This window comes from Oncorhynchus keta, chromosome 33 (genome assembly GCF_023373465.1).
Source record: "Oncorhynchus keta strain PuntledgeMale-10-30-2019 chromosome 33, Oket_V2, whole genome shotgun sequence".
NCBI classification, from domain to species: Eukaryota; Metazoa; Chordata; class Actinopteri; order Salmoniformes; family Salmonidae; genus Oncorhynchus; species Oncorhynchus keta.
The window spans coordinates 3,859,893-3,884,529 of NC_068453.1; the positions used below are offsets into that span (position 1 = coordinate 3,859,893).

A 24,637-nucleotide genomic window follows, 5' to 3' on the forward strand; every position below is an offset into this window, starting at 1 on the left:
ATTTGGAGTCACACTCAAAATTAAAGTGAAAAACCACACTACAGGTTGATCCAACTTTGATGTAATGTAAAACAAGTCAAAATGAGGCTCAGTAGTGTGTGTGGCGTCCACATGCCTGTATGACCTCCCTACAACACCTGGGCATGCTCCTGATGAGGTGGCGATTGGTCTCCTGAGGGATCTCCTCTCAGACCTGGACTAAAGCATCCGCCAACTCCTGGACAGTCTGTGGTGCAACGTGGCGTTGGTGGATGGAGCGAGACATGATGTCCCAGATGTGCTCAATTGGATTCAGGTCTGGGGAACGGGATGCCTTCCTCTTGCAAGAACTGCTGACACACCCCAGCCACATGAGGTCTAGCATTGTCTTGCATTAGGAGGAACCCAGGGCCAACCGCACCAGCATATGGTCTCACAAGGGGTCTGAGGATCTCCTCTCGGTACCTAATGGCAGTCAGGCTACCTCTGGCGAGCACATGGAGGGCTGTGCGCCCCCCAAAGAAATGCCACCCCACACCATGACTGACCCGCCGCCAAACATGCTGGGGAGGATGTTGCTGGCAGCAGAATGTTCTCCACGGCGTCTCCAGACTGTCACGTCTGTCACATGCGCTCAGTGTGAACCTGCTTTCATCTGTGAAGAGCACAGGGCGCCATTGGCGAATTTGCCAATCTTGGTGTTCTCTGGCAAATGAAAAACATCCTGCACGGTGTTGGGCTGTAAGCACAACCCCCACCTGTGGACGTCAGGCCCTCATACTACCCTCATGGAGTCTGTTTCTGACCGTTTGAGCAGACACATGCACATTTGTGGCCTGCTGGAGGTCATTTTGCAGGGCTCTGGCAGTGCTCCTCCTGCTCCTCCTTGCACAAAGGCGGAGGTAGCGGTCCTGCTGCTGGGTTGTTGCCCTTCTATGGCCTCCTCCACGTCTCCTGATGTACTGGCCTGTCTCCTGGTTGCGCCTCCATGCTCTGGACACTACGCTGACAGACACAGCAAACCTTTTTGCCACAGCTCGCATTGATGTGCCATCCTGGATGAGTTGCACAACCTGAACCACTTGTGTGGGTTGTAGACTCCTTCTCATGCTACCACAAGAGTGAAAGCACCGCCAGCATTCAAAAGTGACCAAAACATCAGCCAGGAAGCATAGGAACTGAAAAGTGGTCTGTGGTCCCCACCTGCAGAACCACTCCTTTATTGGGGGTGTCTTGCTAATTGCCTATAATTTCCACCTGTTGTCTATTCCATTTGCACAACAGCATGTGACATTTATTGTCAATCAGTGGTGCCTCCTAAGTGGACAGTTTGATTTCACAGAAGTGTGATTGACTTGGAGTTACATTGTGTTGTTTAAGTGTTCCCTTTATTTTTTTGAGAAGTGTATATATTATGAATCCGCAATTGTACAATATCTTACACATTTCTAAAACATACTATATGTTACGAATTTGCTAAACTTATGATATGTTTTGAATTCTAGCTAGGTGCTAGGTGGCTAACATTAGCTAGCTGGCTAACATTAACTAGGCTAGGGGTTAGGGTAAAGTTTAGGAGTTAGGTTAAAGGGTTAGGGTTAGCTAAAAGGGTTAAGGTTAGGGTTAGTTAAAAGGGTTAGCTAACATGCTAAATATTTGAAAACTTGTTAATTAGCTAAAATGCAAAAGTTGTCCGTAACGAGATTCGAACTTGCAACTTTTGGGTTGATAGACGTTCGCGTTATATGCCCACCCATCCACTCCGACCAATCATGCTACTTTCATTAAGTCTCATACAAAACATAACATATCATACACATTTGAGTGTCCCGAATTTATGTTTACTATGTCTAGTTTATGAGACCAGGCTGAGTGTCCAGTACCTCCAGATTTAGGTGATATGAGGGGATATCCACGGAACACTCCATTTAAACTGCCTCGGCCACCTGAGGAGAAAAATATACACTATGTACAATGTATTTATTTCTATATTAATGTACATGTAACTGCCAAAATAAAGGAAACACCAACAGAAAGTGTCTTAATAGGGTGTTGGGCCACTACGAGCTACCAGAACAACTTCAATGCATCTTGGATTTGATTCTACAAGTGTCTGAATTCTGTTGGAGGGATGTGACCATTCTTTCACGAGAAATTCCATAATTTTATGTTTTGTTGATGGTGGTTGAAAACGCCGTGTCAGGTGCCGTTCCAGAATCTTCCATATGTGCTCAATTGGGTTGAGATCTGGTAACTGAGACACACACACGCTTATGCTCCTCTTTCAAAATCTCTTCTAGCCATGGTAGACAAAATAACTGGGAATTTTTATAAATGATCTTACGCATGATGGGATGTTAATTGCTTAATTGCTTAATTAGCTCAGGAATCACATCTGTGTGGAAGCACATGCTTTCAATATACTTTGTGTCCCTCATTTACTCAGTGTTTCCTTTATTTTGCCAGTTACCTGTATATTAATGCACAAGGTGAGTGTTTATATAGAGTACATACAGTGAGCTACAAAAGTATTGTACTCCAGCACTTTCGATTTGAAATGATACAATGATTTTAAGGTTCAGACTGTCAATCTTAATTTGAGGGTATTTTCATCCATAGCAGGTGGAACATTTATAAATTACTGCACTTTTTGTACATAGTCCGGGCAGGGGACGGAAACTATGGGGACAAATTCACTTATATGTGTATTAAAGTAGTAAAAAATTAAGTATTTGGTCCCATATTCATAGCAGGCAACATCAAGTTTGTGACTTTACAAATTTGTTGGACGCATTTGCTGTTTGCTTTGGTTGCGTTTCAGATTTTTTTGTGCCCAAAATCTTGTGTACAAATTAATGGTACATAATGTATAGTGAGAAGTTTAGACACAAAAATATCATACCCCCAAGACATGCTAACATCTCACCATTACAATAACTAAGGGAGATTAGCATTTTATATTGCTGTGGGGGGTATGAAATTGTGCATCTGTATCTTTATCACTCATCATTATTCACAATTCATCAGGACTATCCGTAATCAAGTGACTTTCAAAACAATACAGAATTACAATACATTATTTACCATACATTTCTGTTGGGCAGAAAATAATCTGAAACAACTAAAACAAACGGGAAATGTATCAAACAAAAACTAAAAGTTTTTACTACTTTTATACACATATACAATGCATTTGGAAAATATTCAGTCCCCTTGACTTTTTCCACATTTTGTTACATTACAGCCTTATTCTAAAATTGATTAAATAGTTTCTCCCCCTCATCAATCTACACACAATACCACATAATGACAAGCAAAAACAGGTTTTTAGAAATGTTTGCAAATTTATATAAAAAAAGCCTGAAATATTCACAGACCTTTTACTCAGTACTTTATTGAAGCAGCTATGGCAACGATTACAGCCTCGAGTCTTCTTGGGTATGACGCTACAAGCTTGGCACACCTGTATTTGGGGAGTTTCTCCCATTCAACTCTGCAGATCCTCTGAAGCTCTGTCAGGTTGGATAGGCAGAGTTGCTGCACGGCTATTTCCAGGTCTCTTCAGAGATGTTCGATCGGGTTCAAGTCTGGGCTGTGGCTGGGCAACTCAATGATATTCAGAGACTTGTCCCGAAGCCACTCCTGCATTGTCTTGGCTGTGTGCTTTAGGATCTTTGTCCTGTTGGAAGGTGAACCTTCACCCCAACCTGAGGTCCTGAGCACTCTGGAGCAGGTTTTCATCAAGGATCTCTCCATACTTTGCTCCATTAATCTTTTCCTCGATCCCGACTAGTCTCCCAGTCCCTGCCGCTGAAAGACATCCCACAGCATGATGCTGCCATCACCATGCATCACCATAGGGATAGTGCCAGGTTTCCCCCAGATGTGACACTTGGCATTCATGCCAAAGAGTTCAATCTTGGTTTCATCAGAACAGAGAATCTTGTTTCTCATGGTCTGAGAGTCCTTTAGGTGCCTTTTGGCAAACTCCAAGTGGGTTGTCATGTGCCTTTTACTGAGGAGTGACTTCCGTCTGGCCACTCTATCATAACGGCCTGATTGGTGGAGTGCTGCAGATATGGCTGTTCTTCTGGAAGGATCTCCCATCTTCACAGAGGAACTCTGGAGCTCAGTCAGAGTGACCATCTGGTTCTTGATCAACTCCCTGACCAAGGCCCTTCTCCCCCGGTTGCTCAGTTTGGCCGGGTGGCCAGCTCCAGAAAGAGTCTTGGTGGTTCCAAACTTCTTCCATTTAGGAATGATTTAGGAATGATGGAGGCCAATGTGGTCTTGGGGACCTTCAATGCTGCAGACGTTTTTTGGTACCCTTCTCCAGATCTGTGCCTCGACACAATCCTGACTCAGCGCTCTATGGACAACTCCTTCCACCTCATGGCTTGGTTTTTGCTCTGACATGCACTGTCAACTGTGGGACCTTATATATACAGGTGTGTGCCTTTCCAAATCATGTCCAATCAATTGAATTTACCACAAATGGACTCCAATAAAGTTGTAGAAACATCCCAAGGATGATCAATGGCAACAGGATGCGCCTGAGCTCAATTTCGAGTAACATGGCAAAGGGTCTGAATACTTGTAAATAATGTAAATAATGTATTTCTGTTTTTGATTTTTAATCAATTATTTTTTTCGCTTTGTCATTTACATTTACATTTAAGTCATTTAGCAGACGCTCTTATCCAGAGCGACTTACAAATTGGTGCATTCACCTTATGACATCAAGTGGAACAGTCACTTTACAATAGTGCATCTAAATCATAAAGGGGGGGGGGGTGAGAAGGATTACTTATCCTATCCCAGGTATTCCTTAAAGAGGTGGGGTTTCAGGTGTCTCCGGAAGGTGGTGATTGACTCCACTGTCCTGGCGTCGTGAGGGAGTTTGTTCCACCATTGGGGGGCCAGAGCAGCGAACAGTTTTGCCTGGGCTGAGCGGGAACTGTACTTCCTCAGTGGTAGGGGGGCGAGCAGGCCAGAGGTGGATGAACGCAGTGCCCTTGTTTGGGTGTAGGGCCTGATCAGAGCCTGGAGGTACTGAGGTGCCGTTCCCCTCACAGCTCCGTTTGTCATTATGGTGTGTTGTGTGCAGATTGATGAGGACATTTTTTTTTTGCGTAATCCATTTTAGAATCAGGCTTTATGGTAGCAAAAATTGGAAAAAGATAAGAGGTCCGAATACTTTCCAAATGCACTGCAAGTGAATTTGTCCCAATAATGTTGGTCCCCTAAAATATGGGGAGGGCGATGTACAAAAAGTGCTGTTATTTATAAACATTTCCACCTGATATGGATGAAAATACCCTCAAATTAAAGCTGGCAGTCTGCCCTGACAGTCTGCCCTTTAAGAGGTTAACCTCCTATCATTTCAAGTGTTGGAGTACAGAGCCGAAACAACAACACAAATGTCACTGTTTCAATACTTGGAGCTCACTGTATATTCACGTCTTATAAAATCAATTATAACACTGTTGTCCCTCTCTGTTTGATAAACCCTTACCTCCAGCTCCAGTGCCAGCTCCAACTCCACCCTGGCCTAGCACACCTGCCCCTGTAGGAAAGACGAGACCAAGGTCAACAGGGTGCAGAATTAGGGGTCAAAGGTCAGTAGTTCAACAGGTGGATGACAGACTCACCTGTCTGGGGAGCAAGTCCGGATCCAGTGGCAACACCTGGTAGAACCCCACGCCCTCCAAAACCTAAACACAATAATGGAGGAGAAATGAGAGAGCACCAAAGCAAAGTTTTGCAAAAGCAGACATGTAAAGTATTGTAACGCATCTCAGCTCATCTAATCTCACAACATATCAACCAAATCAGAACATCTTGGCAGACATACCTTGACTAGGCACTATTCCACCTTGATAAAGTCCAGGTACTCCAACACCTGTGTTGATAAAGTAAGGAATATATGACAAAACAAAACTACTGTGTTTTGAAATAAAACTACTACCTTTACATCTGTACTGCAGTAAGATATGGAGTTGGCCTCTGGGACTTGTAGTTTACCTGGCACTTGTTTGTTGGCCTTCCAACCGCTCTTCTCTCTAGCTCCACCCCCAGGGACTCCAGTCTGTGGAAGTACTGGTGCTGCAACAATATACATCATTCATCTTAATGAGGTGTATTGTACTGCATATCTTCTCCCTTCATTTCCCACTCAGTCTAATATATATACTTTACACAATGAAATAGTGTTCAGTCTCGCTCTGTTTTTTTGCATGTTCTCTGTGGATGTCGTAGTTCTCGGGTTTGATAAACCATTACTAACCTCCAGCTGGTACTGCTGCGCCACCAGGCCCAAAACCACCAAGGCCAACTCCACCTGCGCCACTAGGCCCAGTTCCTGCGCCACCAGGACCATATCCACCTGTGCCACCAGGTCCCGTTCCTGCGCCACCAGGCCCAGTTCCTGCGCCACCAGGCCCAGTTCCTGCACCACCAGGCCCATGTCCACCTACGCCACCAGGCCCATGTCCACCTGCGCCACCAGGCCCATGTCCACCAGCACCACCAGGCCCATATCCATCTCCTCCTAGTGTGCTTCCTGCTCCTAATGCAAATGAAAAAGGGTGAGAGAAATGCACAGAACAATCAGGCAATAGCCAGGTGGCCATAAAGAGCTGACCAAACTCTGTATACCTGTGACATATGGCTCTGGTCATTCCACCCCTAGCCCCATCCTCCCAGAGCCTGTACCTGTTTTGGGAGGTTTCTGGCCTGCCCCCGCCCCTCCAGCTCCAGGGTACAGACCACCAGCAGCACCACCGTAGCCTCCTCCAGGTCTGTATCCATCTCCTTGGCCGGCTCCAAGACCTTGGCCTGCTCCAAGTCCTCCAGCCCCCTGACCTGTACCTCTGGATCCCAGTCCCCCAGCTCCGAGGCCTCCATACCCTAATGGGAACACAGTATAGACATGATGTGTTACATGAATCCAACACATGACGGCATCATTAAATTGTGGCCTCACCCTGCTCCGAGGCCTCCATGCCCTGATGGGAACACAGGAGGAATTATGTTTTATATGAATCATTTTTCTGAGGTTAATGTAAAAGACATTTTAAATAACACTCCAAAATAGAACACTGAGATTAATGTTCTAAAAACACACTGGGTTTATAAGGGTTTAGTGCTTGATTTAAATCCAAGCCCTGCTCCAAGCCCTGGAGTACGAAGCACTGCCCTCCTTTGGCCAGTTACATTACAGCATGCAGTCTAATTCCCAGGTGTATTACACTACATTAGTGTTTCCGAACTGGTTTAACCCCGGTACCCAAATTGAACCAGGTTGTCTCAGTTTCAACCCAATACTCGCATTGCAATTTTTTAAAAATAATAACCGACAAGATACAATCTGGAAAACATTTTTCATTGTTATATTTTAAAGTATTTCAAATAGTGTTTGAACCCAGGTCTGTGGCACACTTTCTATCTCAGGGTCTAAAGCAGGGGTCTCCAGTAGCTCGCAGCCCACCTATGAGTAGCTCACCAAACAATTCCGAAAGTATATGCAATTTTTTATGTAATCCATCGCAAACTGTCATAAACAAATCACACAAGTATCTGACACTGCAAGCTCCCAGCTACTGTCTAATCAACGCAACATTGAAGTTATCCCACCCCTGGTTAGCCACTATTGGCTTAAAAAGCCAAACCTATGAAAATATCTGTCAATGAATTTCCAGCAATATTGCCCCTGTCTGTCTGTATGGTGTGCGTATTTGTCTATCACTCCGTGTGTAGCCAGTTGATGTGATAACCATCTTGTGGGTTGACAGAAATACGTTCCCCAAAACCTTCTCAATTAAATGTTAACTGCAAAGTCAACTCGGTCTCAGAGCATTTTGTATTATTCTGGACATAAATTCAAGACACTCCATTTAGTATGATAATTATAATTATAAAACCAGGAAAAATAAAACTGCTAAAACATAATTTTGGAAAAAAAATCTAATTTTATAGGGCCCCCCTTAAAGTTGTTTTTTAACCATTATTTTACCAGGTATATTGACAGAAAACGTAGTGCATTACTTTCTCTTATACACTAAGGACCTGAGGAAGAGTTGCATGGGAGAGGAGAAGAACGTGCCTATTTAAAAGCTAGAAAAAAATTAACTCACAACATTTTAATTTTTTTTAAGTAGCTCTCATGCTAGAAAAGGTTGGAGACCTCTGGTCTAAAGGGTGGAACATCTAACTAAAGGTTCCACAAAGCCGGGTCATAAGCATCGAGAACTGCTCCTTGGATAACATCATCAACATTCCTCATTCTATATAAGCTGTGTGTGTGCCTGTGTGTACGTGCATGTGCGTGTATGTGTGTGTGTGCATGTTCGGTGTGCATACAATCCAAATAACAACCCCAGGCATCAGTTGTGTCTGAGGAAATGAAATGATGGATAACTTGATCCATTTCCTGCTTTCACTTATGCAGGAAAATACAATTAAAGCATGTGATGTATCAGAAATTGTGTAATGGAATATAATCGACCTAAAGTATTGTCATATAATACTAAATAAAGTTTATATAGACATTTTCTGTATAAACAGACTATAAATGTCTCAGATTTTGTTTCTTGGAAAGCTGTGTTATTATATGATATATGCATGTATATATCATATGATATACACTCAACGGCCAGTTAATTGTGTACACCACCCAGTTCACAAAAATGTATCACTCCTACAGACAGTGGCCGTGGCTTGCTATGTAAAGCAGGCAGGTAGGCAGGCAAGCAGGCATTCAGTTACTCTTTGATTGAACGTGGTATGATTGTAGGTGCAAGGCGTGCCGGAACCAACATCTCAGAAACAGCCACCCTCCTGGGCTTTTCACGCAAGACAGTGTCTCGGATTTTCCGAGAATGGTGCAACAAACAAAAGAAATCCAGTCAGCGGCAGGCCTGTGGGCAAAAACAGATTGTCAAAGGAGAATGGCAAGTATCGTGCTAGGTAACAGACGGACCACAAACAGACAAACAATAGCGCACAGTGGTGTGTAGAACACACAACTCGTCAGTCCTTGTCACGGATGGGCCATTGCAGCAGACGACCACACCGGGTTCCATTCCTATCAGCTAAAAACAAAAAGAAGTGACTCCAGTGGGCACGCCATCACCAACACTGGAAAATTAAGGAGTGGAAAAACATTGCCTGGTCCGATGAATCCCGTTTTCTGTTGCTTCATGCTTATGGCAGGTTCAGGATTTGGCGTAAGCAGCATCAGTCCATGGACTCATCCTGCCTGGTGTCAACGGTACAGGCTGGCAGCGGTGGTGTACTGGTGTGGAGAATGTTTTCCTGGCACACTTTGGGTCCCTTGATACCAATTGAGCAACGATTGAACACCACAGTGTATCTGAACATTGCTGCTGACCAAAGCCAATTGACCATCTTTGAGATGAGATGGAATGGGCTGTTCACAGAATGAATGTACCGCTGTCACATCTACAGCATGGACCAACATCCCGGTGGAACATTTCCAACACCTTGTAAAATCCATTCCCCGAAGAATTCAGACTGTTCTGTAGGCAATGGGTGTACCTAATAAACTGACCATGGAGTGTATATGTATATGAGATATCATATTTGATTATATGAGGAGTACTTGTTTAATGTAGGATCTTAATTTGAGACAGCTTGCTACAGCAGGAAAATAATCCTGCCGCAACAGGATATTTGAATTATTATGTGAATTATAATTAATATACCTTTTTGTAGGGGTCGATACATTTTCCATTAGGGCAAAACAAGTCTGAAATGTCAAAGTTGAAATTACAAACTTTAGAAGCCTTTTAAAAAATCAAATACACTAGAAGTTAGCATTTCCTCCTGTGCAGGAAAATTATCAGCAGAAAATAGTGAGCAAATGAAGATCCTACAGTACATCTGTATCATCAACTGATTTCAGCCAGTGTATGCTGTGGATTGACTGCATTGCTTGAATGGAATGTTGGCAGTTCATTTGAAAAATGAATGGAATCATTCCTCTAAAACTGTGGCTACCTAGCTAACACACATACAATGCATATAAATTATTAACATTCATTGTTTTACACAATATCTTATCTCAGCACTGGCAAACCATGGTTGACAAACTCCCTGACCAACATGGCTGACCTTTGGACCATCATAAGAAGGTCCATTCTAATAATCAAATTCCTAATTCTATGGATGCTAGTGCATAAAGATGGTAACATGCCTTTGGCTTTACTCCATTACAGAAGTCACAGACTTTGTCATCATTAATAGCACCCAAAGACGCACCTACAGTAGCAAGTTACAGTATATCAGACTCATGGGCTATATGAGTTAGGCCTTCCACCCTACCAGCTCCAAGGGCGTCTCCTTGTCCGCCAGCTCCAAGACCACCACCAAAACCACCTGGACCAGCTCCACCCTGGCCAACACCAGAACCAGGCCCATATCCTCCTGGTCCAGCTCCACCTGGTCCATAGCCTCCAGCTCCTAATCCAGCCCCCTGTCCCCCAGGACTGCGACCTACATAGCCAGCTCCTGGGGATCAAACACAAGAAATACAGACTCAAACAGACAAAAACACATACATCTCAAAGGTCTACTGAACATAGAGACAAGATTCACACACATCTGTTTTGGAAGGCTTCCCACTGGCTCCTGTAGAAAGATGGAGAAACAGCAGAGGAATAACAGAGGCCATAAGATCAGTTTGTACTGCATGAGTTAGTGTGACTCCCAAAACGCACCCACTTATGGGAAAAAGTAGTGCACTATTTAGGCAATATGGTGCCCTTTGGGGACACGGCCGGTATCTTTGACTGTACTCCATCTGTAAACCTCGGGGTTCTTTACCTGTTCCATCGGGTCCATAACCACCACCAAAAACTCCAGGACCAGCTCCCCCAGGACCAAGACCAACACCAAGCCCATAGCCACCTGGTCCAGCACCAGCTCCACCTGGTCCATAGCCACCTGGTCCAAAACCTCCAACACCTAGTCCAGCCCCCTGTCCTCCTGGATCTCTACCACCGTAGCCAGCTCCTGGAGATCAGGATTGACTGCATCATCCTCTCGATAACAACAAACAGGCTTAAAAGCTTTAGGAGGGTCTTTGTCTTGTGTACTGTTAATTTGGATATACTGAGGAAATAGGCTGCCATTGAAAAAACAAGTCAATAGTTTGTGAGCCCTAAAAGAAGTCTAGGGCAGACCTGAACTGCATATGTCACTCACCTGCCTTCTCCGGCTTTCCTCCAGCACCTGTGGAAACACAACAATCATCAAAAATACATTTCTGTAAAATGAACTGAAATTAGTTATAATTGATCAGATGATCAAATCAAGAGCCTCATACCTGCTCCAAGGCCTCCGGCACCTAGACCCCCGCCAAGTCCGTAACCACCACCAAGACCTCCAGCGACAGCCCCGCCCGGACTAAGATCAGCACCAGGCCCATAACCACCTGGTCCATAACCTCCTGGTCTGGCTCCTGGTCTAAGACCTCCTCCTCCCAGACCTCCAGCTCCTAGTCCAGCCCCCTGTCCTCCAGGACCCCAACCTCCATTGCCAGCTCCTGGAGAGGAAGACTCAAGTATCAGTACCACAACTGAATCTGTCCATTACATCCAGGGCCGGCTTACAGAAGGGGCACGCAGGGCACGGGCCCCCAGATACCATATGATAGCAAAATGTGTAGAATTGCAGGAAATTAGCTTTAAAACTTATAAAAAATTATCTCAGCGTTATGAAAAATATTTAGTATAGCAGGAAATTTGCTTTAAATCTGCCCCTACCCCACTCCCCCCACAAATATCCCTGGGGCCCCAAATGCAGTTGTTCGGCCCTGATTACATCTCTAAGCCAAGAAAATACCAATATAACAAACACAAACAGTGAGTAGCTCATAGTATACCTGCTCCAAGGCCTCCAGCTCCTAAACCACCGCCATGTCCATAACCTCCTGGTCCGGCCCCAGCTCCTTCTGGTCTAACTCTTCCTTCCCCCAGACCTCCAGTCCCCAGTCCTCCTTGGCCTTGGCCTACAACCTGACCACCATAGCCAGCTGCAAGATACAATGGTCATATCAACAGGATTACATCCCAGCAAATGAAAACACCGATATTTGTTTAATCGAAGGTCATCATCCTAACCTTGAGACTAAATAAAGGCAATTATCAATTTGTTGATGGATTGATTGTCTGTGAGAGCATGAATCATTGTGAGACTTTAATAGGAACATGATAAACATTGGCCTTGGCAGCAACACTGACGATCAATAAGAGGAAGGATTTTCTCTACTGGCTCAGTTCCTTCTTCCCATTCTTCATTCCTTCAGTCCACAGTGGACGGCTGATTTCATAACCATGTTCATCTTAAATACAAAGGACTTGGCTTTCTATGTTAATAAAGTATCAGCGGGACTTAAATAAAGACATTACAGAAATGAATGCAATATGCTGTATTTGCATGTATTACGGATGTACATTACTTTTCCTGGGGTCTAGCAAAATTAAGGCAGTTACATTTTAAAAACATTACAAGACATTCACAACAGATTTCGCAACATATTAAGTGTGTGCCCTCAAGTCCCTACTCTCCTACCACATATCTACAACACAAAATCCATCTGTACATGAGTGTGTAATGCGTATGTTATCGTGTGTTTATATGCATGTGTCTGTGCCTGTGTTTGGGTTGCTTCATATTCCCCGGCTGTTCCATAAGGTGTATATTTAAGTGTTTTTTAATTCAAATTTTACTGCTTGCATTACTTGATGTGGAATAGAGTTCCATGTAGTCATGGCTCTATGTAGTACTGTGCGCCTCTCATAGGCTGGTCTGGACTTGGAGACTGAAGAGACCATTGCTGACATGTCTTGTGGGGAATGCATGGGTGTCTGAGCTGTGTGCCAGTAGTTCAAACAGACAGCTCGGTGCATTCAACAGAAGTTTGCGAAACAAACGCCTCGTTAACAGTGAAGAGACGACTCCGGGATGCTGGCCTTCTAGGCAGAGTTGCAAAGAAAAAGCCATATCTCAGACTGGCCAATAAAAAGAAAAGATTAAGATGGGCATAAGAACACAGACACTGAACAGAGGAACTCTGCCAAGAAGGCCAGCATCCCGGAGTCGCCTCTTGACTGTTGACGTTGAGACTGGTGTTTTAAGGGTACTATTTAATGAAGCTGCCAGTTCAGGACTTGTGAGGCGTCTGTTTCTCAAACTAGACACTCTAATGTACTTGTCCTCTTGCTCAATTGTGCACCGGGGCCTCCCACTCTTTCTGTTCTGGTTAGACCGCGTTTGCTCTGCTCTGTGAAGGGAGTAGTACACAGCGTTGTACGAGATCTTCAGTTTCTTGGAAATTTCTCCAAATGGAATTGCCTTCATTTCTCAGAACAATAATATACTGAAGAGTTTCAGAAGAAAGGTCTTTGTTTCTGGCTGTGTTGAGCCTGTAATCGAACTCACAAATGCTGATGCTCCAGATACTCAACTAGTCTAAAGAAGGACAGTTTTATTGCTTCTTTAAATCAGGACAACAGTTTTCAGCTGTGCTAACATAATTGCAAAAGGGTTTTCTAATGATCAATTAGCCTTATAAAATGATAAACTTGGATTAGCCAATACAACGTGCCATTGGAACACAGGAGTGATGGTTTCTGATAATGGGCCTCTGTACACCTACGTAGATATTCCATAAAAAATCTGCAGTTTCCAGCTACAATAGTCATTTACAACATTAACAATGTCTACACTGTATTTCTGATCAATTTGATGTTATTTTAATGGACAATGTTTTTTGATTTTCTTTCAAAAACAAGGAAATGTCTACGTGGTCCCAAACTTTTGAACGATAGTTTACGCTTTTCCAGCAACAGACTATGATCGATAATGTCAAAAGCAGCACTGAAGTCAAACAAAACAGCCCCCACAATCTCTTTATCATCAATTTATCTCAGCCAATCATCAGTCATTTTTGTAAGTGCTGTGCTTGTTGAATGTCCTTCCCTATAAGCATGCTGAAATTCTGTAAGATAGCATTGTATCTGGTCAAATATAATTTTTTCTTAAAGTTAACAAAGGGTTAGTAACAGGCTGATTGGTCAGCTATTTGAGCCAGTAAAGGGGGCTTTACTATTCTTGGGTAGGGGATTTTTTTTTTTTTACCTTTATTTAACTAGGCAAGTCAGTTAAGAACAAATTCTTATTTTCAATGACAGCCTAGGAACAGTGGGTTAACTGACTGTTCAGGGGCAGAACAGACAGATTTTGTACCTTGTCAGCTCGGGGTTTGAACTTGCAACCTTCCGGTTAGTAGTCCAATGCTCTAACCACTAGGCTACCCTGCCGCCAAACTTTTGCTTCACTCCAGGCCTGACGGCACACACTTTCTAGTAGACTTAAATTGAAGATATGGCAAATAGCAGTTGATAGTTTAACGTTCTCCCTTACCTCCCGTCTTCCCTGGCTTGGTGTAACCTCCACCGGCTCCAGGGCCAAAGCCTGCACCTCCTGGACCAGCGCCAGCTCCACCTACACCTCCTGATCCAACTCCGGCTCCGCCACCTGGCCCATATCCAGTGCCTACACCACCAGGCCCAAAACCGGTGCCAGCTCCACCTGGACCAAATCCAGCTCTGCCTCCTGCTCCAGCTCCTAATCCAGCCACAGCTCCTTCACCTACACCAGCAGGTATGTACACACCTGGAACACAGCACAACCATGTTAAACCACTGTATACACACAACTAAAGCACACACCTGAAACATAGCACAACCAGTTCTGGTCCTGGAGAGTTATAAGGGAGACCAGGCTTTTGTTCCAGTCCAGCACCAAAATACCTAATCAATCGTCAAGTGAGGTATGGGATTGAGTTTGTGTTCAGGGACATTTCTGTGTTGTGATAAAAAAAAATACATTGTGTGTTTGATTGCCAGATTGATTGGTTGATTGGTGGGTTGATTGATTGTCTGTGATAAATATTGCCCTTGTTAGCAACACTGATGACCAATAAGAAAAATAGAGGAATGATTTTCTCTACTGGCTCAGTTCCTTCTTCCCCTTCTTCATTCTGTCAGTCCACAGTGGACGGCTGATTTCATTACCATATAAATCTTAAATACAAAGGGCTTGGCCTTATATGTTAATAAACAACCGTTTATCCATATTTTCATTTGTTCTGGACTCTTAAATGACCACGAAACGTCTGCGGTTCTATGTCAGGCAGAACAATTCTGATACTTTTACACTAATTGGTCTTTTGACCAATCAGATCAGCTCTGAAAAAGAGCTGATGTGAAATCATTGATGCAATTTGTCAAAAAATATCAGATTTGGGCTGTCTGTGTAAACCCAGCCTGTATTAAATCTGTCATAGTTTATATAAAGCACTGTTTAATTTCCTCATTGCCTGTACTGTTCAATATGGTTCTGATAGTTTACTCTAACTTGTTCCATTACACACTTTTGGACATTATGCACATTTGCACACACAATACAAAAGAAAGTTAGTTTTTTAACATTTTTGAAAATAATAATGCAAATGAAATAAAAACACACATTTACATAAGTATTCAGACCCTTTACTCAGTACTTTGTTGAAGCACCTTTGGCAGTGATTACAGCCTTGAGTCTTCTTGGGTGTGACCCTACAAGCTTGGCACACCTGTATTTAGGGAGTTTCTCCCATTCAACTCTGCAGATCCTCTCAAGATCAATCAGGTTAGATCGCGAACGTCACTGCACAGCTATTTTCAGGTCTCTTCAGAGATGTTAGATTGGGTTCAAGTCCGGGCTCTGGCTGGGCCACTCAAGGACATTCAGAGACTCCTGTATTGTCTTGGCTGTGTGCTTAGGGTTGTTGTCCTGTTGGAAGGTGGAAATTTGCCCCAGTCTGAGGTCCTGAGTGCTCTGGAGCAGGTTTTCATCAAAGATATCTCTGTACTTTGCGCCGTTCATCTTTCCCTCAATCCTGACTAGTCTCCCAGTTCCTGCCGCTGAAAAACATCCCCACAGCATGATGCTGCCACCACCATGCTTCACCATAGGAATGGTGCAGGTTTCCTACAGACGTGACACTTGGCATTCCTGACAAAGAGTTCAATATTGGTTTCATCAGACCAGAGAATCTTATTTCTCATGGTCTGAGAGTCCTTTAAGTGCATTTTGGCAAACTCCAAGCAGGCTGTCATGTGCCTTTTACTGAGAAGCAGCTTCTGTCTGGCCACTACCATCAAGGCCTGATTGATGGAGTGTTGCAGAGATAGTTGTCCTTCTGGAAGGATCTCCCATCTCCACAGAGGAACTCTGGAGCTCTGTCAGCATGACCATTGGGTTCTTGGTCACCTCCGTAACCAAGGTCCTTCTCCCAGGATTGCTCAGTTTGTCCGGGCGGCCAGCTCTAGAAAGAGTCTTGGTGGTTCCAAACTTCTTCCATTTAAGAATGATGGAGGCCATTGTGGTCTTGGGGACCTTAAATGCTGCAGACATGTTTTGGTACCATTCGCCAGCTCTGTGCCTTAACACAATCCTGTCTCGGCGCGCTACGCACAATTCCTTAGACCTCATGGCTTGGTTTTTGCTCTGACATGCACTGTCAACTGTGCACTGTCAAATCATGTCCAATCTATTGAATTTACCACAGGTGGACTCCAATCAAGTTGTGTAAACATCTCAAGGATGATTATTGGAAGCAGGATGCACCTGAGCTAAATTTCGAGTCTCATAGCAAAGCATCTGAAAACGTATATAAACAAGGTGTTTCTGTTTAGTTTTTTTATAAATTAGCAAACATTTCTAAGAACCTGTTTTCGCTTTGTCATTAGGGAGTATAGTGTGTAGATTGATGTGTTATTGAATCAATTTTAGAATAAGGCTGCAACGTAACAAAGTGTGGAAATGCTTATTCCTGTCATTGTCTTGTATAATGCTTGGTTGATGCCTGACAAATATTGTATACCAAACAAATTTAAGGAATTGCACTTTAAGATTATACATAAGATACCTGTACAACAACACAGAGTTACACATGGAATGAACAAAACATACAGTCAATAATACAGTAGACAAAAAAGAAAACAAAGTCTATATACAGTGAGTGCAAATAAGGTCAAATAAGGGAGTTAAAGCAATAAATAGGCCATGGTGGCAAAGTAATTACAATATAGCAATTAAACACTGGAATGGTAGATGTGCAAAAGATGGATGTGCAAGTAGAGATACTATTGTGGAAAAGGATCAAAATAAATAAATACAGTATGGGAATGAGGTAGATAGATGTGTTGTTTTCAGATGGGCTATGAACAGGTGCAGTGATCTGTGAGCTGCTCTGACAGCTGGTTCTTAAAGCTAGTGAGGGAGATGGGAATCTCCAGCTTCAGTGATTTTTGCAGTTCGTTCCAGTCAGTGGCAGCAGAGAACTGGAAGGAAAGGCTTTGGGGGTGATCAGTGAGATATACCTGCTGGAGCGCGTGCTACGAGTGGGTGCTGCTATGGTGACCAGCGAGCTGAGATAGGGCGGGGCTTTACCTAGCAGAGACTTGTAGATAACCTGTAGCAAGTGGGTTTGGCGAAGAGTATGAAGTGAGGGCCAGCCAACGAGAGCGTACAGGTCGCAGTGTTGGGTAGTATTTGGGGATTTGGTGACAAAACGGATGGCACTGTGATAGACTACATCCAGTTTGTTGAGTAGAGTGTTGGAGGCTATTTTATAGATGACATCGCCGAAGTCAAGGATCGGTAGGATGGTCAGTTTTACGAGTGTATGTTTGGCAGCATGAGTGAAGGAAGCTTTGTTGCGAAATAGATTACATTTTTGATTGGAGATGCTTAATGTCTGGAAGGAGAGTTTACAGTCTAGCCAGACACCTAGGTATTTGTAGTTATCCACGTATTCTAAGTCAGAGCCGTCCAGAGTAGTGATGCTGGATGGGCGGATAGGTGCGGGCAATGATCGGTTGAATAGCATGCATTTAGTTTTATTTGCGTTTAAGAGCAGTTGGAGGCCACGGAAGGAGAGTTGTATGGCATTGAAGCTCGTCTGGAGGTTAGTTAACACAGTGTCCAAAGAAGGGCCAGAAGGGCCAGAAGTATACAGAATGGTGTCGTCTGCGTAGAGGTGGATTAGAGAATCACCAGCAGCAAGAGCGACATCATTGATGTATACAGAGAAGAGAGTCGGCCCGAGAATTTAACCCTGTGGCACCCCCATAGAGACTGCCAGAGGTCCGGACAACAGGCCCTCCGATTTGACACACTGAGCTCTATCAGAGAAGTAGTTGGTGAACCAGGCGAGGCAATCATTTGAGAAACCAAGGCTGTTGACTCTGCCAATAAGAATGTGGTGATTGAAAGAGTCGAAAGCCTTGGCCAGGTCGATGAATACAACTGCACAGTAATGTCTCTTATCGATGGCGGTTATGATATCATTACCTCTAGTGACTCCCCATCCCGCATGCGGGAGCGTAATCATCGACTGACACTAATTAGTAAAACACAACGGACATAAATATTCCTAGAAAATATTCCTATTCATGAAAATCACAAGTGAAATATATTGAGACACAGTTTAGCCTTTTGTTAATCACCCTGTCATCTCAGATTTCAAAATATGCTTTACAGCCAAAGCTAGACAAGCATTTGTGTAAGTTTATCGATAGCCTAGCATAGCATTTTGTCCAGCTAGCGGCAGGTAACTTGGTCACGGAAATCAGAAAAGCAATCAAATTAAATCGTTTACCTTTGATGAGCTTCAGATGTTTTCACTCACGAGACTCCCAGTTAAATAGCCAATGTTCTTTTTTTCCCAAACTATTATTTTTGTAGGCGAAATAGCTCCGTTTGTTCTTCACGTTTGGCTGAGAAATCGCCCGGAAATTGCAGTCACGAAAAATATTCCAAATTAGCTCCATAATATCGACAGAAACATGGCAAACGTTGTTTATAATCAATCCTCAAGGTGTTTTTCAAATATCCATTTGATAATATATCCACCGGGACAATTGGTTTTTCAGTAGGACCGATTGGAATAATGGCTACCTCTGTATTTTACTCGAGAATCACTCTGGGAGACATCAGGTGACCAGTTGCGCAATGTCGCCGCTTACGGGTTTTCTTCAAGATAAATGCGTAAAATTATGTCACAATACTGTAGACACCTTGGGGAATACGGAAAAAAGTAATCTGGTTGATAGCCCATTCACTGCTCAATAGGGACGCATTGGAATGCAGCGCTTTCAAAACATGAGGCACTCCCAGATTGGATTTTTCTCAGGCTTTCGCCTGCAATATCAGTTCTGTTATACTCACAGACAATATTTTTACAGTTTTGGAAACTTTAGAGTGTTTTCTATCCTAAGCTGTCAATTATATGCATATTCTAGCATCTTGTCCTGACAAAATATCCCGTTTACTACGGGAACGTTATTTTTCCAAAAATGAAAATACTGCCCCCTAGTCACAAAAGGTTCACCTTGAGCGTGGCTGATGTGCACCCATGACCAGCTCGGAAACCAGATTGCATCGCGGAGAAGGTACGATGTGATTCAAAATGGCCAGTAATCTGTTTGTTAACATGGCTTTCGAAGACCTTAGAGATGCAGGGTAGGATAGATATAGGTCTGTAGCAGTTTGGGTCTAGAGTGTCTCCCACTTTGAAGAGGGGGATGACCGCGGCAGCTTTCCAATCTTTGGGAATCTCAGACGATACAAAAGAGAGGTTGAACAGGCTAGTAATAGGGGTTGCAACAATTTTGGCAGATAATTTAAGGGTCCAGATTGTCTAGCCCGGCTGATTTGTAGGGGTCCAGATTTTGCAGCTCTTTCAGAACATCAGCTATCTGGATATGGGTGAAGGGGAAATGGTGGGGGCTTGGGCGGGTTGCTGTGGAGGGTGCCGGGCAGTTGACTGGGGTAGGGGTAGCCAGGTGGAAAGCATGGCCAGCCGTAGAGAAATGCTTATTGTAATTCTCAATTATAGTGGATTTGTCGGTTGTAACAGTGTTTCCTAGCCTCAGAGAAGTGGGTAGCTGGTAGCTGGGATGAGGTGCTCTTATTCTCCATGGACTTTACAGTGTCCCAGAACTTTTTTGAGTTTGTACTGCAGGAAGCACATTTCTGTTTTAAAAAACTAGCCTTAGCTTTCCTAACTGCCTATCTATATTGGTTCCTAACTTCCCTGAAAAGTTGCATATCACGGGGGCTATTCGATGCTAATGCAGAACGCCACAGGATGTTTTTGTGCTGGTCAAGGGCAGACAAGTCTGGAGTGAACCAGGGGCTATATCTATTCCTGGTTCTACATTTTTTGAATGGGGCATGCCTATTTAAGATGGTGAGGAAGGCACTTTTAAAGAATAACCAGGCATCCTCTACTGCCGGGATGAGGTCAATGTCATTCTAGGATACCCCGGCCAGGTCGATTAGAAAGGCCTGCTTGCAGAAGTGTTATAGGGAGCGTTTGACAGTGATGAGGGGTGGTTGTTTGCTCGCAGACCCATTACGGATGCAGGCAATGAGGCAGTGATCGCTGAGATCTTGGTTGAAAACAGCAGATGTGTATTTGGAGGGTGAGTTAGTTAGGATGATATCTATGAGGGTGCCCGTGTTTACGTATTTGGGGTTATATCTGGTAGGTTCATTGATAAGTTGTGTGAGGTTGAGGGCATCAAGCTTAGATTGTAGGATGGCCGGGGTGTTAAGCATGTCCCAGTTTAGGTCACCTAACAGCTCGAGCTCAGAAGATAGATGGGGGGCAATCAAATCACATATGGTGTTCAGGGCACAGCTGGGGGCAGAGAGTGGTCTATAGCAAGTGGCAACGGTGAGAGACTTGTTTCTGGAAAGGTTCATTTTTAGAAGTAGAAGCTCAAATTGTACAGACCTGGATAGTAAGACAGAACTCTGCAGGTTATCTTTACAGAAAATTGCAACACCGCCCCCTTTGGCAGTTCTATCTTGTCGGAAAATGTTATAGTTAGGAATGGAAATTTCAAGGTTTTTGGTGGTCTTCCTAAGCCAGGATTCAGACACGCCTAGGACATCCGGACTGGTGGAGTGTGCTGGGGCAGTGAATAAAACAAACTTAGGGAGGAGGCTTCTAATGTTAACATGCATGAAACCAATGCTTTTACGGTTGCAGAAGTCAACAAATGAGAGAGCCTGGGGGATGGGAGTGGAGGTAGACACTGCAGGGCCTGGATTAACCTCTACATCACCGGAGGAACAGAGGAGGAGTAGGATAAGGGTACAGCTAAAGGCTAACAGAACTGGGCGCCTAGTACGTTCAGAACAGAGAGTAAAAGGAGCAGATTTCTGGGTACGGTAGAATATATTCAAGGCATAATGTACAGACAAAGGCATAGTAGGATGTGAATACAGTGGGGGTAAACCTGTGCATATAGTGATAATGAAAGAGATATTGTCTCTAGAAATAGCATTTAAACCAGGTGATGTCACTGCGTGAGTGGGGGGTGGAACTAAATTGTTAGCCAAGGCGTGTTGAGCAGTGCTAGAGGCTCTACGGTGAAATAAAACAATAGTTACAAACCAGAACAGCAATCGACACGGCATGGTGACGTTGGGGAAAGGCATGCGTAGCCGGGTGATCATTCAAGTCCAGTGCGTGGCTTCAAGCAGCTAGCGGCACGGGGCTAGCAGGCTAACAGAAAGGCCTTAGAGAGATGACGCGACGGAGGGAAGTCTGTTGTGCCCCCCTCGTGCAGTTACATCAGCTACATCAGCAAATGGCAGCCGATACACAGTATATAGTCACTACTTTTGATCAGAGTCCTTAGTGCACTGTAAAGGGAAGAGGGTGCCATTTGAGATGTAGGCTGTGAGTTTCAAATCATTTTGTTAACAGTATAGAGCTGGTCTTTTTTTAAACAATCTTTATTAAGAGCTGTCATTTTATTGTGAGGAACTGCAGTTTTATAAGAATTTATTTATGTTTTGTCATCTGTTTATATGATTGATTTTTACACTTTAGTCTTTTCCCTTTTCAGTCATTCATCAATGCCATGTTTCTTCACTGTTTCAGAGATAATAAGAAATGATGCATCTAGTTTTGGGAGAGTTGTGGTCTGTGTTCAAAGGAAACTGAACATGAGGAGGACATCTGTTTCTATCATTGGACTTGACCAAGAGCACGGTGGAGCAGAAAGGTATAGGTTGTTCCCCATATGACAGCATATCCCTTATAAAGTGCACTACTTTGACCAGAGACTCCAGTGATATGTAACCAAGACCCCAGTGGGTTGGAAATGTACAGGAATTGTTGTGCATGTTGCTATAATCCACAGTGGGAGATTCAGTATCTGTGAAGTGGACAACATTACTCATTCCCTTCTGCCATGAATCGTCTGTAAAAGAACACGACAGTTCTGTATGTTTCAACAGAACAGGACCGATTTCTCACATCAGCATAGATGTAAGAGTCTTGGAGGGGCCCAATGCTGTATTGAGTATTTCTCTATCAATGGGGAACTCAATCATACAAACCTGAACCATGCTCTACAAATCATTTCCTTTCATTGAGTTACACTCCATATAAATTTAAGCCTGAACCACAAACTTCACTGTTATTTCACTGTTACCAAAGATCAGCAAGATTTGCCATTTTCTTCAATCAGTGTGTAATAATAAAGTTGCATTTTCTATTCAACTTCTGTTCTCCTCCAACAGTAGCTGAATATACAGTATTTCCAGTTGGTTCCACAGTTCACACACCTTGGTTGAACATGTGAGATACTGATATTATGATCAGTGGTCCTTCTGTAGCTCAGTTGGTAGAGCATGGCGCTTGTAACGCCAGGGTAGTGGGTTCGATTCCCGGGACCACCCATACGTAGAATGTATGCACACATGACTGTAAGTCGCTTTGGATAAAAGCGTCTGCTAAATGGCATATATATCTTATTACATGCTTATTACAGTGTTAGAAACATAGTTATTACCCTCCAACCTTTGACCTCTCTCAGAGCTGTTTAAGTCCTGTGTTCCAGTGAGCGGAGAGATCAAAGGAACCAGTAACCCTCAGCTGGCCTATCAAAACAAGCTGAACAAAACCCAACAGCCAATCAGACAGCTCACTGTCTACCTATAGTATGGCATCGTGGGTAATTCTGAATTATGCAACTGCCTGTACTGTAGCGGAGCGGGGAGCAGAGTGGGGAGAGGAGTGGGACTCGAACTACAAGCCCCACTCCTAGAGGGAATACCAGCAGGTAAATACACTCAGCTCCACGGGCCGATTCTATGTCACTCCACAGAACAGTAGAGCTCCAGAATGTTGGACACTTTGAAAGACACTTTGAAATGTAAAAGATGTTGAGAACATTTTTAACAAATCTATCGAAATAGCATAATACATCAATACGTCTTGAGCAAATCAGGACAACGCTCAAAACTGAAAACACTTCAACTAAAAACACTCAAGATCTTTTTATTGTTCTTTATAGAACATTCTCAATCTGAAAGGTTCTTTGTAGATCCTTTTGAAGAACCATACAAGGTTTTTTATTCTGGTCAACCATTTTATATTGTTAAAATTCCAAATGCGTTATTATTATGTTAATTGACTTGTTGAATAACGTGAGCTTTCTCAGAAACAGCTGGGGGTCCCTGTGGAAAGAATCAAAACCCACTGACCAATTTTGTCAACTGTTCACAATTGACACAAGACACTGTCACTAGCCATAGCCATTCAAAATATGTAATTTCACACAGCAACACAACACATTAGATAAACTGGAATGACACTCCCAATCACGGTTTTACAAAAAGAGCTGCACACAAACCACACCCCAAAATATTCTAATGTACCACCTCCCCTACATTTTAATGATCACTAAAAGAGCAAACAACCCTTTTGTGAACCCGTAAAGACCCACTGAAGAGTTCAAAAGGATTATTTGACTCATTACAAATGCACATAGAACAATCACCCTTACCAAAGAACCCTTGAGAAACCCTCCTTTTTTATGTGTGTACAAGCTTAGAGTGGCACCTGAAACACAGGGGTGTATATAAATAGATATCCATAGAAAAGGGGGGTCCTACCTCCTTGCAGTGAAGGTTTCCACAGAGACAGGAGCAGGAATCCATACAGGAACAACGCCACCGTCCCACCGGCCATCTCGCTCCCAAATGTCCCTCTCCTCTCCCAAACTCTTGATTCTATCCCCTTGTCAGAGCTCAGCCAGCCAGAATAAGAAGGAGAGGAATAAAAAGTAAGAGAGACAGAAAACAAAAGACAGAAAGGATGAAAAGGCAGGACAGTATGTAATTAATGAAGAGAGCAAGAGAGAGAAACACCGAGTTGAATAGATCACTTCATTGAACCAGCGGCTTTTCTCCCCCACAGACTGGTGGGGCTGCTTTTATTTGGTTGACTCCTGCCATAAAAACATGGTTGCCTAAAAGAGAGAGGGGGGTTAATTGAGAAAGAGGTGGAGAAAAAGAAAGAGATGAAGAGGAGAGAGAGAGAGAGAGATGAAGAGGGAGAGAGAGTCGGGTGAGTCCACCCCCTATCCCACCCCTCCCAAAAAAAGACAGAGTGGTGGAGGATGTAAAGAGAGAGAGATGGAGAGAGAAGGAAATTGAGAGAGAGTTGGGGGTCCACCCCCCATCCCACCCCACCAAAGGAAAATAAATGGGACAGTCT

At 43.6% G+C, this 24,637-nt stretch overlaps 1 protein-coding gene across 1 annotated transcript in view; it reads right to left on the reverse strand.

Annotated features, from left to right (window-relative positions):
* Positions 1-24,333, reverse strand: part of LOC118366059 (fibroin heavy chain-like) — a 63,592-nt gene extending 39,259 nt beyond the window's left edge. Inside the window, exons 1-14 of the mRNA XM_052491603.1 lie at positions 24,034-24,333; positions 14,428-14,679; positions 11,885-12,034; positions 11,327-11,545; positions 11,206-11,232; positions 10,825-11,013; positions 10,324-10,509; positions 6,694-6,888; positions 6,266-6,547; positions 6,004-6,084; positions 5,834-5,881; positions 5,631-5,693; positions 5,495-5,545; positions 1,863-1,925 (exon numbers count right to left, since the gene is read on the reverse strand). Of these exons, the coding sequence (XP_052347563.1) occupies positions 1,863-1,925; positions 5,495-5,545; positions 5,631-5,693; positions 5,834-5,881; positions 6,004-6,084; positions 6,266-6,547; positions 6,694-6,888; positions 10,324-10,509; positions 10,825-11,013; positions 11,206-11,232; positions 11,327-11,545; positions 11,885-12,034; positions 14,428-14,679; positions 24,034-24,109 (1,882 nt within the window). The 5' untranslated portion in view covers positions 24,110-24,333. The remainder of the gene's footprint in view (positions 1-1,862; positions 1,926-5,494; positions 5,546-5,630; positions 5,694-5,833; positions 5,882-6,003; positions 6,085-6,265; positions 6,548-6,693; positions 6,889-10,323; positions 10,510-10,824; positions 11,014-11,205; positions 11,233-11,326; positions 11,546-11,884; positions 12,035-14,427; positions 14,680-24,033) is intronic.
* Positions 24,334-24,637: the final 304 nt, after the last annotated feature.